This window comes from Liolophura sinensis, chromosome 3 (assembly GCF_032854445.1).
Source record: "Liolophura sinensis isolate JHLJ2023 chromosome 3, CUHK_Ljap_v2, whole genome shotgun sequence".
NCBI classification, from domain to species: domain Eukaryota; kingdom Metazoa; phylum Mollusca; class Polyplacophora; order Chitonida; family Chitonidae; genus Liolophura; species Liolophura sinensis.
The window spans coordinates 743,711-760,571 of NC_088297.1; the positions used below are offsets into that span (position 1 = coordinate 743,711).

General features: G+C 41.0%; 1 protein-coding gene across 1 annotated transcript; it reads left to right on the forward strand.

Moving 5' to 3' along the window:
- On the forward strand, positions 1–15,724 carry LOC135463926 (zinc finger protein 800-like). Its single transcript, XM_064741391.1, has 6 exons — positions 1–83; positions 1,958–2,061; positions 9,749–10,429; positions 11,646–11,871; positions 12,162–12,385; positions 12,564–15,724. The coding sequence occupies exons 2-6, from the start codon at positions 2,032–2,034 to the stop codon at positions 13,605–13,607; spliced, it is 2,205 nt and encodes a 734-aa protein (XP_064597461.1). The 5' UTR covers positions 1–83; positions 1,958–2,031; the 3' UTR covers positions 13,608–15,724.
- Positions 15,725–16,861: the final 1,137 nt, after the last annotated feature.

Here is a 16,861-nt window from a genome sequence, read left to right on the forward strand (position 1 = left end):
GGAATGCTGGCGGAAGCGAACACAAAACCTCGACAGATTTCCCACGATTTTCTACCTTACGGCGTCTCTGATTGACGTCATTGGTAGGTATAAGTGAAGTACGTGAAGTTTTTTACCAGGATGCATCCAGTTGAAGGGACTGGCATCGGTTTTTTAGCCAGAACAAGAAGTTTTTCCGATGGAAAATTGCGACGGCCCACCCGGCATTCGAGCTGATTGAAATGGAGATGCCTCGATGATACACGCAGAAATTTTCACTGGCGTTTTTTTCTCGGCAGTTTATCACGTGCACAGAAAGTAGATCCATAATCAGTTTGCATAGTAAGGTATTCATATGTTCATTTTTTCCTGAAATTAAACGTTGCACAAGATAAAAAAACACGGCTCATTTGTCCGATCACATGTGTATCCTAAATTTATATCAACGCCCATGTTAGGGATGATGTCGGCTTTCAAGGTTGGTCTGAAAGGATATGGTGCCACGTTTACTTCAAATAAATTCTCAGCATACTCAATAATGGTTTATTATTTCACTGAACATGATAGAGACTATACTGATATAACATTCTGTATCTTGATCAAAGCACACAATTTTTGTTTCACTTTCAAATTTGTGCAGGCAGCTGCAGCTACCCAGTACTCGCTGTTGTTGGTTAGATTCTAAAGAAAGCGCCACATGTGAATATGGTTGAATGAATGCTTTGGCAACTGCTTTAAGTCAGGTTTAGGATTAGGGATAATGGGTTGCTCTGGTTTCCTCAACCCATAAATCTGGCAATCTGTGTGTTTATTTTTTTATTTCATTGGTGGTACTCAAGATTCACTCCTACAACAGTCGCCGGTATTATTGGGGAGTGAAGGGGGGGGGGGGTAATCGGGCAGAGCCCTGGAGAAACCCACTACCATCCACAGGTTGCTGGTGAACTTCCACTTAAGGCTGAAGAAGTCAACATGAGCTGGACTTGAACTCACAGCGACCGCATTGGTGAGAAGCTCCTGGGTCATTGCAGCCGAGCTGGCATGCTAACCTCCTCGGCTACAGAGGCTCATGGATCATTGTGCCGTGCTGGCGTGCTAACCTCCTCGGCCACAGATGTCTTTGAGTCATTGCACCGCACTGGCATGCTAATCCCTTCTGCGACAGACGTCCCTTAGTCATTGCGCCGCACTGGCGTGCTAACTCCTTTGCCAGGGACGCCCTCGGCTATCCATGTGAATGCACATATACGCATTAAAATTATAAAGAAAGTTGGCCCATTCATACACATGCACAAGAAATTTGACTCGTACAGTGTCGGTCAGCGTTATGGTGGGAGCAAAGAGCAGAGCCCCAGGAGAAACCCACGAACATGTGCAGGTTGCTGATGGACCTTCCCATGTCCATCAGAGGACGTTGATGTGCGCTGGACTTGAACTTACAGAAATTGCATTAATTGTGCTGGCATGATAACCACCTGGGCAACAGAGGCCCCCACTCAAATTATAAATGAAAACCCTGGAAAAGCACAGGGCTTGGATATTTATAGGTATTTCACAAATATGACACAGAAATCAGAGTAAAGCGCCATCCTTGACTAGGTTATAAACTTGCTCCAACCAAACCAGCATGGGCTGGATTCAAGCCGGTGACTGTGTTGAGCCAACAAGGGTCCTCTGTACTGGTATCAAAGTATCTAGGCATCCGGGGTCACTTTCACTAAACTTTGTAAGTAATATTTCTGCGTAACATATTTCATAGAAGACTTTTTCTGGGTTATAGTGCCATAAGGGGACGTCATTTACAAGAAAAGTTAAGAAAAATTGATAAACAAAGTCTTGTGAAAGTGACCCATTTTACATTTTCTGTCTTTCGGGAAAATCTATCCGAATGTTAGTTCCTGTTCGGCTTTCATAAGAGCGGTACAAAACAAAACAGAATTGTGCACGTAACCCATGTAGTTTCTCACCTGTTTTACAGAGTCTTCAAGACACGGATGTGAATTGATTGGATTTTCCTCTGACTCTAACAGCCTGGTGTCGTGTGTGAAGTACATGAATGTTGAGGAAAATGTTGAGAATGTTGTAAGTACCTGATAATAAAGAAACAACAGCTTCAGCTTCATGTCATTTGGATGGTCAGGTACCCAACAAATGAAGATCGTTTCTCATTTTCAGTAGGTGTAGACACGACAAACATGTTTTTGCATGGATTTCAGCATTCATACAGCAAAGCCACATCCCCTCGCAAGTCCACCCCAGTCACGATCCCACTGAAGGTTTCTGTCTAATGTTTCATAGCACGTTTTACTTTCGGGAGGCTTACCACCGTCTAAATTTCGTAACATTACAATTTTGTTGCTATTCAATTAATTCTGCAGTTGTAGACGGCATAATCAATAATTTTTATTCCATATGTGCATACAACACTATATTCATCTTTAAACATCTTTTCATGATGATGTCAGCTGAAAAAACTGGATATTTTGCTCAATTGTTTCTAAATTCATATTCTTGAGATTTAAATAAGCGGCCCCAATAGCACAGTTGGTAAAGCGTCAGCTTCAAGAGGAGGTAGATCCAGGGTCAATCCTGGGTCGGGTCACACCTAAGTTGTAATTTCCTCGCTTGGCATTCAACATGAATGGGATAGTGCAACGATTGGTTGACCCGCATCGGTACAATGGCTCGGGTAGGGTGGCTTACTTGCCTTCGGTAAGGCGTCTCAGTGAAGCAGCACTAGATAAAAGAGCGGTGGAAATCCATCCTGCAACAAGGAGGCACATTACATGCAGTGTAAGGACTCCTCCATCGTCATACCACTGAAAAATTGTTAAGTACGCCGTTAAGCCCCAAACACTCACTCACTCTAAGAACAATACAGTTCACTCACTTCTGCCACAGCACATGTACATATATTTACTCATCTTTAGTTACAGTATGCTTTGCCAAACTATAGTGTTATTTATAGGCAAGACCATTAACTTAAATTTCATAGGTCTTGAGTTGCTGGAAAAGGATTTCGAATTCATAATTATCAGTTGTAAACCTGTAGCTTGAATGTTTACTGAAGGAACTCGAGACCTCTGTCTTGTACTTCACTCTCAGTATCGTGAAAACAATACCAGGGTTGCTGTTATCAGCTCTACCCATTCCGTGTGCAAACAGCGTATGGTTATGTATCTGGGCTCCCTTCAGAGAAGCTGCGTTTCCATTTTACTCAAAATGTCTGGTTCAAACCCAGCCTTAGACAGGAAATTTGTAATGTAGATTCTCTCGCTCTCCCTGCTGTGTGACCTTGGTGACATTGAGCGGTCGACGACACTTCTGGGTGCATTGGTGCAGTCTATGTTTCCTCCACATTTCTTTTACCAATATGGTGTGCATATCTGTACGCAGTATGTGGGAAAGTTTGTCAGTTTCTTGTTGAAGGTCAGTGGTTTACACTTTTTCACCTTTTTTCAACCTTTTCAGGTTTCTTTAACAAGTTAAATAATCATATCAGTCAAATCATTGTCCATTAATATATTATTATATTATATATACATATTAACGTGCCTTTTGGTTTGTGTATAAATTAATACTTGTATATGAAACAATACAGAATTTTATACTGCACGAGCAGAGATGACAGGTGGAACAGTGTAAAAGATGCAGAGATGGCAGGTAGAACAATGTAAAAGATGCGGAGATGGCAGGTAGAATAGTGTAAAAGATGCAGAGATGGCAGGTAGAACAGTGTAAAAGATGCAGAGATGGCAGGTAGAACAGTGTAAAAGATGCGGAGATTGCAGGTAGAACAATGTAAAAGATGCGGAGATGGCAGGTAGAATAGTGTAAAAGATGCGGAGATGGCTGGTAGAACAATGTAAAAGATGCGGAGATGGCAGGTAGAATAGTGTAAAGATGTACTTTAAAGGTACCTGTAATTACTTTGAACTTGATGCAGTCTGTTACATAACAAACAGATGACTACAGTGCTTTTGTTCATATTTTCAGGCTGCCGACTGTTTAGGAGTAGCACATGTATAGTAACAGGCTGATACTTCCGTACATCACTTGGTAAGTAGAAGCAGATGAAGCTGCATATATTCACCGGAAAGGATACATAAAGTGCTTGGTTTTTATTTCTTAATACAGAGGATATGTTGAGATCTGATATGTATTGTCATAAAAAAGCTCCTCAGCTTTCTTCATGAGGTATAAAAATAAATTAAACCACAGTTTTTCTCAAGGCCCCTGTGGTCAGTACGGAAATTAAGCGACCTGCTGTGGTGACGTCAACAGTGATAGCTGGTAACATAACTTAGTTCAAGGGAGAGGTTACATAGGGTGTGCTAAACAGGTCCTCTATTCCTAGTATCCTGTGAAGTACTTAATTTTCGCGGATTTGCTTTCAATAATTCACCACGAAAAATAATTTCAGCGAACAAAATATCCAATATTGAATCATGTGCTACAGGTAGTCGTAAAAACGAAGTGAGATCTTTGCCAGGGTGAAGGATGTTGCGCTAAGAAAAGCCAGCTAAAGTTTTTAACAGCAGGGAAGCGAAATTATGGTTTAAATATATACAACCTCTGGTGCTAAGGCTTGGTGGGTATAAAACAAAGTGGAAGTTTATTCATCTTTAGTTTGATCAATCTGCGCTGTGCCTGTAAAGTGAAAGAAAAGTAGATACCAGCTTGTGCTGGCTTCTAATGAATGTCGCTCTGATACACGCTATCCCATTGGCTGTGTCTTTCCTGTGGTCCAATGAGTGAGCTTCGAAAAAACTGTTAAGTGTGTGCTAAAACACAATGGCCGTTTGACAGCTAAGGCAATGTTTGCGGTTTCTGACCTGCTAGAGAGGAAGGTAAAAAACTTAAAGCAATGCAAACCTTACAGTGTTGCTTGAGAAAGAATGAGTTTCCACAGGAAACAAGGAAGGATTAAAGCCACCCATGATGACACCTGTGCTGGAATAATTTCGGCCATATTATATCTTGGAAAATTGTAAGATTATAAGGTTTGTTTATCAGTATGCTCTTAATTGTGCGAAAATTGATTCCCGCGAAAGTATTTTTGGAGAAAATCTGTGAAAATCAATTATTCCATTGAATAATAAGTACTTTACAGTATGTTTATCGACAATGTCGTTCCAGATATCTCTGACAATTGATACAAATTCTGTAAGACTCGACTGTTTTCATATTACACATGAGGAAGACAATCGAAGACTGTAAATCTCATGTGTTACTCCCTTTGGTGCGTGTGCGAAACGCTCACCGAGTGATGTAAATAGAACGGAAGAGGCCATTATAAAACGGGGTGTGGTTTTCGCTGACAAAAATGACTGGATAGATATTACATGCCAGGTGTAACACAACAAAGTGTTGCATTGTTTATTTCATTTTCTCATCGGCGAAAGCTATTGTGATGTGATGGTGTCACAGAAAAGTGATGCGTAATCAGTATATGACGAACGATTTGCACAGAAAGATCGAACGTGTATATGTACTAACCGGTGTGCTGCAGACGATATGACAGCATTTGGCGGCAGTGTTAATTTCATGCTGAGAAATGTGTCATGTGTCGAAGATTACAAGCAGACTGCTACCATTGAATGCTTCACTGCTCAAAACACATTATTTTCAACAGACGCTTTTGCCATCAGTTTGATGTACTCGTCCAAACTGAAATCAGTGATTGTATAGACTAGCACCCCCTTTTGTCCACAACAGTGGATTTGCCTGGTGTGTATGACGTTTCAGGTCGCATGCTATGTAGAGTAACTTTGCTGGGATTTTCCAATGCTACATCAGATATGGGTGTGAAAGTGTTTACATGACGGGAGTTTTTCATGTTTAATTATTAGATTACCCGCAGTAAATGTTTTGCAGAGAGTTATAGTATTGAAATAATGTTTCCTGCTAATGGTGTCTAGCGGCAGTTTTATAGTCAATAAGGTGGACAAAGTCAAACAATTTTAGGTTGAATTAATAATCTCGTCCACCTTATGGACTATAAAGCTGCAGTTAGACACCCATAGCAGGAATACTATTTCTGAATGGCATGTTATTAAGAAGTCTAAAAATTCCCTCAAAAATGAAAATTTTTTTGTTGATATCTTTCTTCATTTTTTGTACATCTATTTATAACCTTATTCTGTCGTTGTCACATGACAACTGAAATCACATGAAAAAAAAGCACAGCATAAAACTCCAAGCATACATACAATATAACCTTTCACAATATACTCCACTTTTTATAGTATGGTATTTTCATATATCCTTGGAACTGGTTACTGTTCAAAAGAAATTGCTTATTGAATATCTCCTGTGTTTTGAAGTTCTGCTCCTGCCTCACTGTTAAAAGCGAATAGAGAAAGAGAATGATCAAAACTCGGAAACAGGATAAAGTACAGTTCAGAAGAATTGGATAGTTTCAAGTTAGAACTCTTTTATCATTGAAGGCAGAAAAAGTCCAGCTGTATCATGTGACATGTCAAAAATGTTAGGCAACTATATTTGATCACATTCACTATAGTATGGGCTTCTGAAAATGTGTCACAAAAAGCAATTTAGAGTAGAGGAATGATAGAGAAGATTGAGAATCTGAATGTGTGTGAACTTGAGAATCTCCTAAAGGAAAGAGGTGCCATTTGTAGCTCTGAAAAAATGGTTAGACAGCTGATAAGTAAATTAATAGAAACAATGGTTGATTTGCTAGAAACACCTACCACACATGTACGTTGATAATAATTACACCCAAGGATAAGTTCAAGCCCATCTGTGATCCTGAATAACATTTTGGTTACATGTACAAGGCATATCTCCAGATACTGTTCCAATTTTGTGTCAAGAAGCATATGACCAGAGTGTCAAAATGCCCCTTCTACAGTATGTTTGGCAGAGTTATGTCCCTTCCCACCCTAAATAAATGTATTTGTACCCTGTAGAAAGAAATCTTGTCATTGCAGTCCTGCCCAGAGCTTTGGAATAATTTCATTTGTTTTACCTCTCTGGAATGGAGTACTTTGGCGGTATTGTGTATCATATGGCACAGGTGCACATGTACATAGACTTGAGCAACTAGAAACATTATTTTGGGATTTTTGCAACCTTCCATTAAGAGAGATTAAAAAGAGTGACATATCACATTATTGAACTTTGCCCTTCCCATGGTCCTGCAAGGTTTGAGGCTTGTCCAATGAGAAGCCACCATCTTCCTCATTAATATTTGTACTTATTCTGCTTAATGGTGCTTTGGTAGGGTGGTCTGTCATGTGGCTAACACAGGATTTTCACTTAGAATTGGAGGAGGAGGAGGTCAGAGTTCAAAAGTAGACAGCTGAATTGAAAGCAATTATGTCACAATTACTACTGATTTAGTAAGATAGTAAGAATATTCAAAGTAGGCGGCTGCCGGGATGGTAGTGGACAGCTGTCTGCAGCCTGCTACTTGCCCCTTTTTGAACACCCTGTAGTAATGTGCATTCCAAGAAGAATGGTAATGTAAAATTGAATATATTCATACACCCTATTTTGTGCTAGGCAAGAGATAGACGACTAAGCACGAGCTACTGTATGTCGAAATAATACAGAAAACCTCTTTTCTGAACAAAGTGACCGGCCCAGATAGCACAGTTGGTAGAGCGCCTGCTTCGGGACCGGTAGATCCAGGATCAATCCTTGATCGAGTCACACCAAAGACTTTAAAAGAGGAAGTTGTAACTTCCTCGCTTGACGTTCAGCATGAAGGGGATAGTGCAACAACTGGTTGACCTGTATCAGTATAATGGCTCGGGCGGGGCGGCTTACTTGCCTTTGGTAAGTCGTCTCAGTGAAGCAGCACTAAATAAAAGAGCGGTGGAAATCCGTCCTGCAACAAGGAGGCACATTACACGTACATGCACCCTAAGGATTCGTTCGTCGTCATATGACTGAAAAATTGTTGAGTACGACGTTAAACCCCAATCACTCACTCACTCACTCTGAACAAAGTCACAACAGCATGAACAGTTGCATGAAAGGCGTGTGAAAATCCGCATTGTCACATCTTTTTCTTTCAAGTGGAAGTTTCAGGTCAGTTATCATGAGGCCAATTCCCTAAACAACGTTCAGCACAAATCACCAGAGATAATAAAAAAAAAAGTATATAAGTATGAAATTAAAATGGTTTTCAATGATGTTTGAAAGGTGCAAGGAGTGTTTTAGATGGATGAATTTAACCAAAGTCCCCAAATTGTGTTCTATGCTATTTTATACATGAAAGCTGTTGATAATTATATTATGTATATTACAAGTGTCTCAGTTGCGCTTTCCAGATTCTTTATTTCAGTTTTTTTTTTGCGCTCTAAGGCGCTCCTTTGGATTGTCAAATTTTCAACTCTCTCATGTTCATTTTATGGCTTATGAGACATCTTTTCAAAGCGATTTGTTATACTGAATTGAAACATGGCTTTACTACTGCACATTGCAGCTCAGGAGTGAGTTTCAGACCATTTTCAAAACGTTGACCTGTATATATTCTGACAGCTCAGATTGTTCAGGGACATGAATTTCAAACAGCTCTGCCTTTTGATTTCCACACCTAGCATGAGGGCTTTTTCCTTGGAGTTTTTCCATTGAATTGGGGTAAACATGGCCATTGTATGCATACAAGGCAGACTGGGGACTATGTTTTTTCACTGTGGGGATTTTACTTTTGACAGAGTTCCTTGTTGTTCTTTGGGCTAGCTCCTGAATGGATACCCACATATTATGTGTATTACTATAGAAACGTCCCATGGGGGATTATCAGCATCTGAGGGCTTTTGCTTGTTAACTTAAGGTGTATGCGTAAAGTTGTCTGATTTACCTGTACCTAGGTGGTGTGTGATTCAGAAAGAAACCGTTACAATTTATTGTTTGATATTAAACCGAGATACAAGTGCTAAGGTAATCTCCTGACCTCCTCATTAAGCCTGATTTTCTGACTGGTGTTGCATTTATTCTTGTAAATCATATCACGAAGAAAAAAAAAAACACCTGATAGAATGTTAGATTACGTTCTTCCACAGAAATGTGGTTATGTTTTACAACACCCATGTCAGTGTGAGTTCAAGTTCAGCTCATGCTGGCTTCCTCTCAGCTGGTACATGCCACCAACCTGCAGATGCTTGTGGGTCCACACAGCCCTGTTTCCTCCCACCATAATGCTGGCCACCGTTATTTATGTGAAATCTGCTTGAGTTAAATCAAATAAATAGTGTGATCACTACCAGACTACAGCTCTTTTACATCAAACAATCCATGAGAAGCAAATGTAACTTGAAAATGAAGATTAATTTTATGTGGGAAAAGAAGAAAATTGTTGGCAAAAAAAGTAATTTTATTTTTTAGCTTACTTTTACTTATGTCATACTTTGAGCGGTGGCATCGGCATCCAAAAACAAGGATAGCAATATTGAACAAAATTTGTTCAGTACTGCATGTATTGACCATATAAATTCCCATGACCCAATTGAGATGTTCCATCGCTGATGCTGATGTAGATGTTAATTACTGTAAAATACCAAATTCACGACTTCAGTGCTTTATGTACTGAGCTGAAGTTTTACTGTAAAATACCAAATTTGTGACTTCTACGTTATGTAAGGAGCTGACGTTTTGCATTTGAAAGGGCATTGATATTACACAGCCTTTAAGTGTAATTTCTCTTTGGTGTACTCAGGGATGATTGAAACATACGGCTGTTCTGACAAGAAAATATCCTTCGTTTCTTATCTTTCTTGCTTTTTGTGTTTTGCAGATAGAACAATATGTCAGGGAAAGACAGCCGGAAGTGGACTTTTCCATGATCACCAGAGCCATCAAATGTGGCGGATCCACTGTGGACCAGATTCTCAATGGCATTCATTACGGAACATCTGAAGTCCGTTGTCTACTTTTGGACGAATGTGACATTATCATTGAGTGTAAGGTGTGTCGAAGCCTGTTCAGGTCTCTCCCTAATTTCATAGCTCACAAGCGTGTTTACTGCTTGGATGCCTTCGAAGACCCCACTGAGGTCACAATCCCTTTACCTCAAGGAAGCCGTGAGGACAATACTGTTGTTGTTGTTGAACCCGTGACCCCTGAAGAAACCGCAAATGGTGATGGAATCCATTCCTCACTTGGTAATATCACAACCGGTGAAGAACAGGTGGGTGATGAAAGCAAAGTGACAGGAGCAACAAATATGTTAGATAAAACCATCCAACAGCTGCAAGAAGGTACTTTTGAAGGGACATCTGAGGCTTACAAGTTCTACACCAATGTGGTAGATAAGGTAGAGAGAAAGGAGATGGAGAGACAAACACATTTCATCCGACAGGAGACCATTCGCAGCAACCCTAATGCTGTACGAGTCTCCATTGTAGATCCATCAGATGTTGAGGATGATGCAGTTCAACACGTCACACACCACAGAGACCCCATCTCTGAATGGCTCGCTTGCTGAAAAGGAAATTCACCCAAGGAAGCCAGTGAACCAAAGCAACCTTTATTAAGAAGTTGCGAGGATAAGAGAAAAATCTGACAGAATTAAGAAAAACTTGGAAAAAGCACATGAGGGGGGGTAAGGAAAAAACCTAAACCTAAGCCCAGTGTTTCTACGAAAGCTCGGATGAACCTGCGAGAAAGGGCTAAAACAATGTTTTTATTACCCCTTAGGAAAACTGCATTTGATCATAAAGATTGCAACATGAAGACAAAGACATGTTTAGTCTGTAATACCCAGTATTCTTCGATCAAATCGTTGAATTACCACATGAGATCGCATCATGGTGAGACGAGACGTGTTCATCCATGCCCCAAGTGCAGCAACAAAGTTTATGCACATGTGGGGGCTGACAAGACATTTGAAGCGGACTCACAATCTAAGTAAAACTCAGGTGGACAAAATGAGAAACAGACTGAAAAGATTGGTTTACACTCTCCCGGTAAAAGACCAAAACCGGCACAAATCCGACTGTGAAGTCGGCTCACGAAAGGAAGATAATGGCGAGGAAATTAGCAAGAACAGTTTGAAAAGGGAATGATCAGAAATCACCAACTAAAGGAAAGAACAACGCTCAGCAAGCGAAAAGCCCCAAAATAAGTAGTAAAGTCAGAAAAACTCTTGCAGAACCGGCAAAAGTTGACCTAAAATCCACAGCAGTCCAGAATCTTTCCAAAGCCCTCAAGCCTAGTCTTCTTACAAGGTAATTCAGTAGAGAAGCCCAAAAAAGAATTCAGCGTTACAATATGCTCCAGAACTGTGACCAAGTCACCTCAGTTTGCAAGCGGACTGAGCATCACTCCCTGTCGCGTGTGTGGAAAAGCTTTTGCCAAGAAGGAAAGCCTGCAAGCGCATTCTTTAGTGTGTAAATCTGTCTCACCTACTGGTGTTTCCGAATCTACAAAGGAACGTATGTCGGCACTCAGGGCATCAAACAGGAGACGTCAGCTTAGCCCGTCGAAGATAGACAGAACTTCAGCCAGTCATGAGAGAGATTCATCTGAAGAGAGTGAAAATTCCAAGTTGAGAAGTGGCAAATGTTGCACTAAAGATACCGTGGTGAAAGACGACAGCAATATGAAGAATGCCAAACACGATAAGGAGTCAACCATGACTTCCAGCCCAGTAGATTCTTCTTTCAAATGTGAAATCCTCTCCAACTCTGTAGATAATTTTGCCGATGCAGTGTTACCCGAAACGACGGTCAGCACTCCGACGACAGAGAAGCTCCTCAGAAGCCAGCGAAGGTAAAGATGCCGAGGAGCAGAAAGGCACTCGGGCCAAACCTTTGGCAGATGACCCGGTGGATACTCCAGAAGAGCCCAGACGCTCTATGCGATCATGTGGACAGATATCTGAGAAGAAAACGGAATGTTCCATGTCAAACACAGATGGTACGGCCGAAGACCAATCAGCCGAAAGCGCAGATCCTCATCCAGAAAGCAGAGCAGTCCTGCCAAGACAAGTGAACAGTGTGAAAAAGACGGGCCAGTGTAGAAAGCCTTCTTTATCCCCCAAGAGACCATGTGTCAGACGACAAACCAGTCCAGCTAACTCAGATGTGGTAGAGATGAGCGACGCTTTCGGTTTCACCGACGAGAAAGGTTACCCAACAGGACTGTAACGAGTTCTTCGGAGTTACACGAAAGTGAATCTAACGAAGAGGTTGCTTCTAATGCCTCAGAGGATTCTAGACGAACAAGATCTGCATCACAGCGACATCTGAGTCCACAGAAGGTTGACGGAGGTACAAAAGATTCACTTAGTGTTCCAGATAGACCAACCAAAGCGCCCAGTAACCCCGAGGTGCGAAAAACTAAAGAATCAAAGGCAGGAACGTCAGGTACTGAGGTGAATGATGGTGATACAGCTAACAAAGTAGACATGACAGATGACGAACTGATGCAGGTAAAACTACAGACAGAAGCAGAGCTTGATCGTCATATTAGCGAAGTGTCACGTGAATTAGGTGCTGTTGCCAACTCTGGAGGTGGTGACCGCAGTATGCAGTGTGTGGAAGAGATCTGGGTTGGCAAGACACCAGGGCAGCCCACAGAAACCCTGAAATCTAATCGTGTATTTATTATTAAACCCCAGCTTGGGTCACAGAGGAAGACACTTCTGTCAGGATAGCAAAATAATCGATGCTCTGATAGACGAGAACAACCTGAAATGCTTCCACTGTGGTGAAGCTTTTGCGAATGTATCCAACATCAGACGTCATGTGATTCGTCATCTTGGTTGGAAAAGATACCGTTGTAAGATGTGCACATACTGCAGCTATAACAGGTCCGAGATGAGAAGACACTTGGTGAAATCACATGGCATGGCGGTCACTCATATCACCGAGACATCACTTGACTTCTGCATCACAGATTTATCGAAGGGAGCGTCACGGGCGAAGGCGAACAAGCGTCGTCAGACAGTGACCAATAGGCGAGCCGCAAGTTCTAGTGGTATATCGCGTGACAGGTCGCCATCCCCAAAACACACCGTAGGAAAACCTGAAGTCAGCGAGACCAATATAGTTGATTCCACCCACCCCAAACACTATAACATCTCTACCCGACAGTCGCCTCGTGTTTTTGACGTGCGACCTTTCAAGACTGCTGACGCGATGCAGACGCTTTTAACTAGGAAAGGATTTTACCCCAAAAGCACCAAAACTTCAAGTTCACCTTCAGTGAGCTCCACAAAAACTGACGACATGAGAACGTGTACCTCGATTGTCTCTGAGGGCACAGAATCAAGATCTGTCATTTCGGACTCTGTCAAACGCACTAAAACTAAGTCTGTCGACTTCAGAAAAACCAGGAACAATGACAACCCGTGGGTGGACGGATTTTACAAGCGTCTCTCCGGCGGAACATTAGGAGCCCTTCGTAAGGAACAAGGGTTTCATTCCTTTCGAAAGCTTGGACGTTCGTCTACCGGCACGTTTACCACAAGCTTGTCAAATTCCTTTCGTGGCGGAGGAATCGCCACTCGTATCAGAAAACCCAAAGCTAACAGTATAAAACCCGTAAACCATGTAGTAAGTGAAACAGATTTGGGGAAAGAATCAGTGTCCTCAAACAAACATTCAGTAAAAACTGCAGTCTCAGCTTGTGTCGAAAAGACTGCAAAATAGTAACTGTCCAAAATGTGTGGACGGGACTTGTTTGATTCTGTCCAAATTTTGTATCTTTTTAAAAAAAACTGTTTTGTGAACACAATCTTGCGTGAAGAAGTTTGGCGATATGTACATACCTTATTTTGTGATACATCTTACGGAAAGGGAATGCCTTCCGGTTAAACATGGGAGACTAATCCCTATGTTAACTCGCCATAGCTCCTTTGTTTTACCTGTGTCCATAATTACAGCAAAGTATTTGCATAGATTTCATCCATGTGTCTAAAATTTACTACGGTACCGTCTGGAAAACAAACTTTGAAAATGAACAGATATGCAAAAAAGTATAGTACATGTATTTCGCCCATCCCCCTAAGAGTAGTAAGGCTGTTAAAAGAAGTGGAATAACGTATACTTCGACATTTATGAAGAGTTGGAGTGTTTCGTTCAACTGAACAAGATGGTCAGATGTGTTGCTTAAATAGTTGTCTGTCTAGTCAAAATCACCTTGCCGTTTGGAAATCTAGTTTTAGCACTTCAGTTTTTGTTAGGATTTCGTTATTCATCAGCAATGTATTGTGTTGATGTCACAAGCCTCGGTTTTTCTTCGAGTTAAGAATTGAGACGAAGCTTGTCTCTTTTGTGTATGTTATTTGTTTTAATTGTTGTGTGTATGTGTTGTTGTTTTTTTATTTAATATTTATTGTTACTGTAACGCTTGCTTTTTCTATTTGATCTGCGCTACAGAATGTATAACATCGTACAAAAGCAGCTTAGGAACTCTGACTTTTTGACGTTTAAGTGCATTTTCAGCCGCTTAAATAAAGTGGTGAATCATTTACATATATACCTGTGATATGCACAAAGGAAGCCAATTATTTTTTTTCTTGATGACGCAAACGCTTATACTCGGAAAATCAGTAATCATCTGTACACCCCCGCCCGTTAAGATACCGTTACCTCCCAGGCATGCGCCTCAATATTACCTTGCTTTTTTTTAAGAATTCACAATATATCTGCGGGGCGCTGCGTGAAAAATTAATGTCTTGCACCCAGCCACCCTTGTTAAGTGAATGGCACATCTTCGAAGACGGGATGTCCAAGTTTTGACCGACGTATCAAGCTACTTCATATAGTGAATGTTCCACTTACACAGACATTATATATAGACAACGATTCAAGAATGGGCTCGGCTAGAAAATTTGCTCGATCAAAACAGTTTGCCGATTCAGTTAATGGCCATTGTTCATTTGTGACCTTTAGCTGCATGTTCTTAACGGGCGAAGAAGACCTGCCTGGACATTGTGAAGAGGGCGCGAACGATAAAGTTCATGTTACGCGAAATTTTGCTTCTCAACATGGATGTTCTTCAAAATGATAAGATCGATGCGTGGTCACTAATCACGTGAAATCTCGGTCCAAAGCGTGATTTCGCCTTGCCTGAATTTCATACAATGATTCCACTCGTCGTTAAATGATTTATGGTGTGAAAAAAGATGGCTAACTTGAACCGTGATTTTATTTTCCACCTACTGCGGTGTTTATGTGTACTGCTTATGTAACACTGATTACGCCTCTGATGCTGACCATCAAAATTTGGAGTGAAGGTACAACATTAAACTTAACCAAAAATGTCCCCTTTAAAAGAGCATCGTGATGGCAAAGAAAACAACTCAGAAATTAAGTTATTTCTTTATAATAGAATTTAAGTTGTTTCTGTGTAATAGAATTTAAGTTGTTTCTTTGTAATAATCGAAAACTGAATTTTTTTCCAAAAAATAAAATATACCTAGCTGAATAAATAAATGCTCCCTCGTTGGGATCTGTATGCATCTTACAAAGCGCATCAGGACTGATGACTTTACATGCAATCTTTCCTGTCAGAATAGTATTCTAAGCCACAGGAAAAGATTGCATTTAATTGATTTTGTGTTCTGAATTCTTAATTTTTGAACTTTTCATTGTTGATGACATTCAGCCTGAAATGATCTCATGTTATTAAATGTGATTAATGATAATGGTGAGGTTATCATCCATTATGTCGACTAGATGAGCTGCTATTTTGTAATCGGAGACTTTGTGTGGAAAGGCCGAGCATGTATAGCTATAGTCGACACATTGCCAATCTTGTCGATCCACGTGGAAATAATTGTTTAATAAAGTTTTCGAATATTTCATAAAATTCTCTTTAACATGTTTGCTGATTTTTGTCAAGAATTTAACGTTTTCGTTTGAAGCCTCTAAGGGTCGATACTACAAAGCCTTTCCTGACTTCTCAAAATTGAAAACCCCATGAAATTTTGACACATTTGTCTTCAGGCAATATTAATAAGAAGGACAGAATTTGATTTCTAAAGCCCAAAAAATAAGCTTTAAGATCGTATTTCAAATTTTGACTGAAGTCAGACATTGCAGAAATCGGCCCCAGTTCTAAAAACTCTACAAATGAATTCACCTATCCCATAGCGATCAGAGAGTGAGTGTATTACTGTTTGATAGCTGATACCAGCAACCAATTTCTCCGATTACTTATGGGTGTACTGCACATGCCTGGTGAGTGCGCCCTGTCTGGTCTCCCGAGCACGGCACTTCGTACCATACTCCTTACAGCGCATGTGCCGCTCCCTACACCCTCTTCACATCACTGACACTATTAGACAAGCTTGGCCTGTAGAGCCGTTGCGACACTCGTAGGCTGTTTAGGCTTAACCTCACCACTGGTGTTCTCGCCTGGAGCTAGATAATCAGCATTCATGAACGAAACTGTTTCACATGTAGTTTAGAATGGATTTATTTGATTGGTATACATGTACTAAGAACCAAAAACGATCAATGACAACCGCACAAATTCACAAAATAAATCTTTTGTAGATCGTAGATGTACAGTGTGCTTGTTTGTACAATTTTCGCCGATAATTATGAAAGCCGGATGCGGCCGTACTCCCTCCTACACATTTCCCCAAAACATGAACGGCGATATTTAAACGACAGGACTAGATTTGGTTGAGAATTAAACACGGGAGGGAGATTCCAATGAGGATGCGAGATTCACTCCTATACATATACGCATTTCTTATTCACAGCACTCCCACCTATGCGGCCGCTGTGAGTTCAAGTCCAGCTCATGTTGGTTTGCTCTCCTGTCGTACGTGGGAAGGCCTGCCGGCAACTTGCGGCTAATCGTGGGTTCCCCCGGACTCTGCTCGGTTTCTTCCCACCACAGCGCTGGCCGCCGTCGCTTAAGTGAAATATTTTTGAGTGCGGCGTGAAGC

What these genes read in the sequence shown, in the direction of transcription:
- LOC135463926 (XM_064741391.1), top strand. Translation starts at nt 2,032, where the DNA reads ATGAATGTTGAGGAAAATGTTGAGAATGTT. An exon ending in AGGAAAATGTTGAGAATGTT is followed by an intron (nt 2,062 to 9,748) that starts GTAAGTACCTGA and finishes TGTGTTTTGCAG; the next exon opens with ATAGAACAATATGTCAGGGA. An exon ending in TTCCATGTCAAACACAGATG is followed by an intron (nt 11,872 to 12,161) that starts GTACGGCCGAAG and finishes CTAATGCCTCAG; the next exon opens with AGGATTCTAGACGAACAAGA.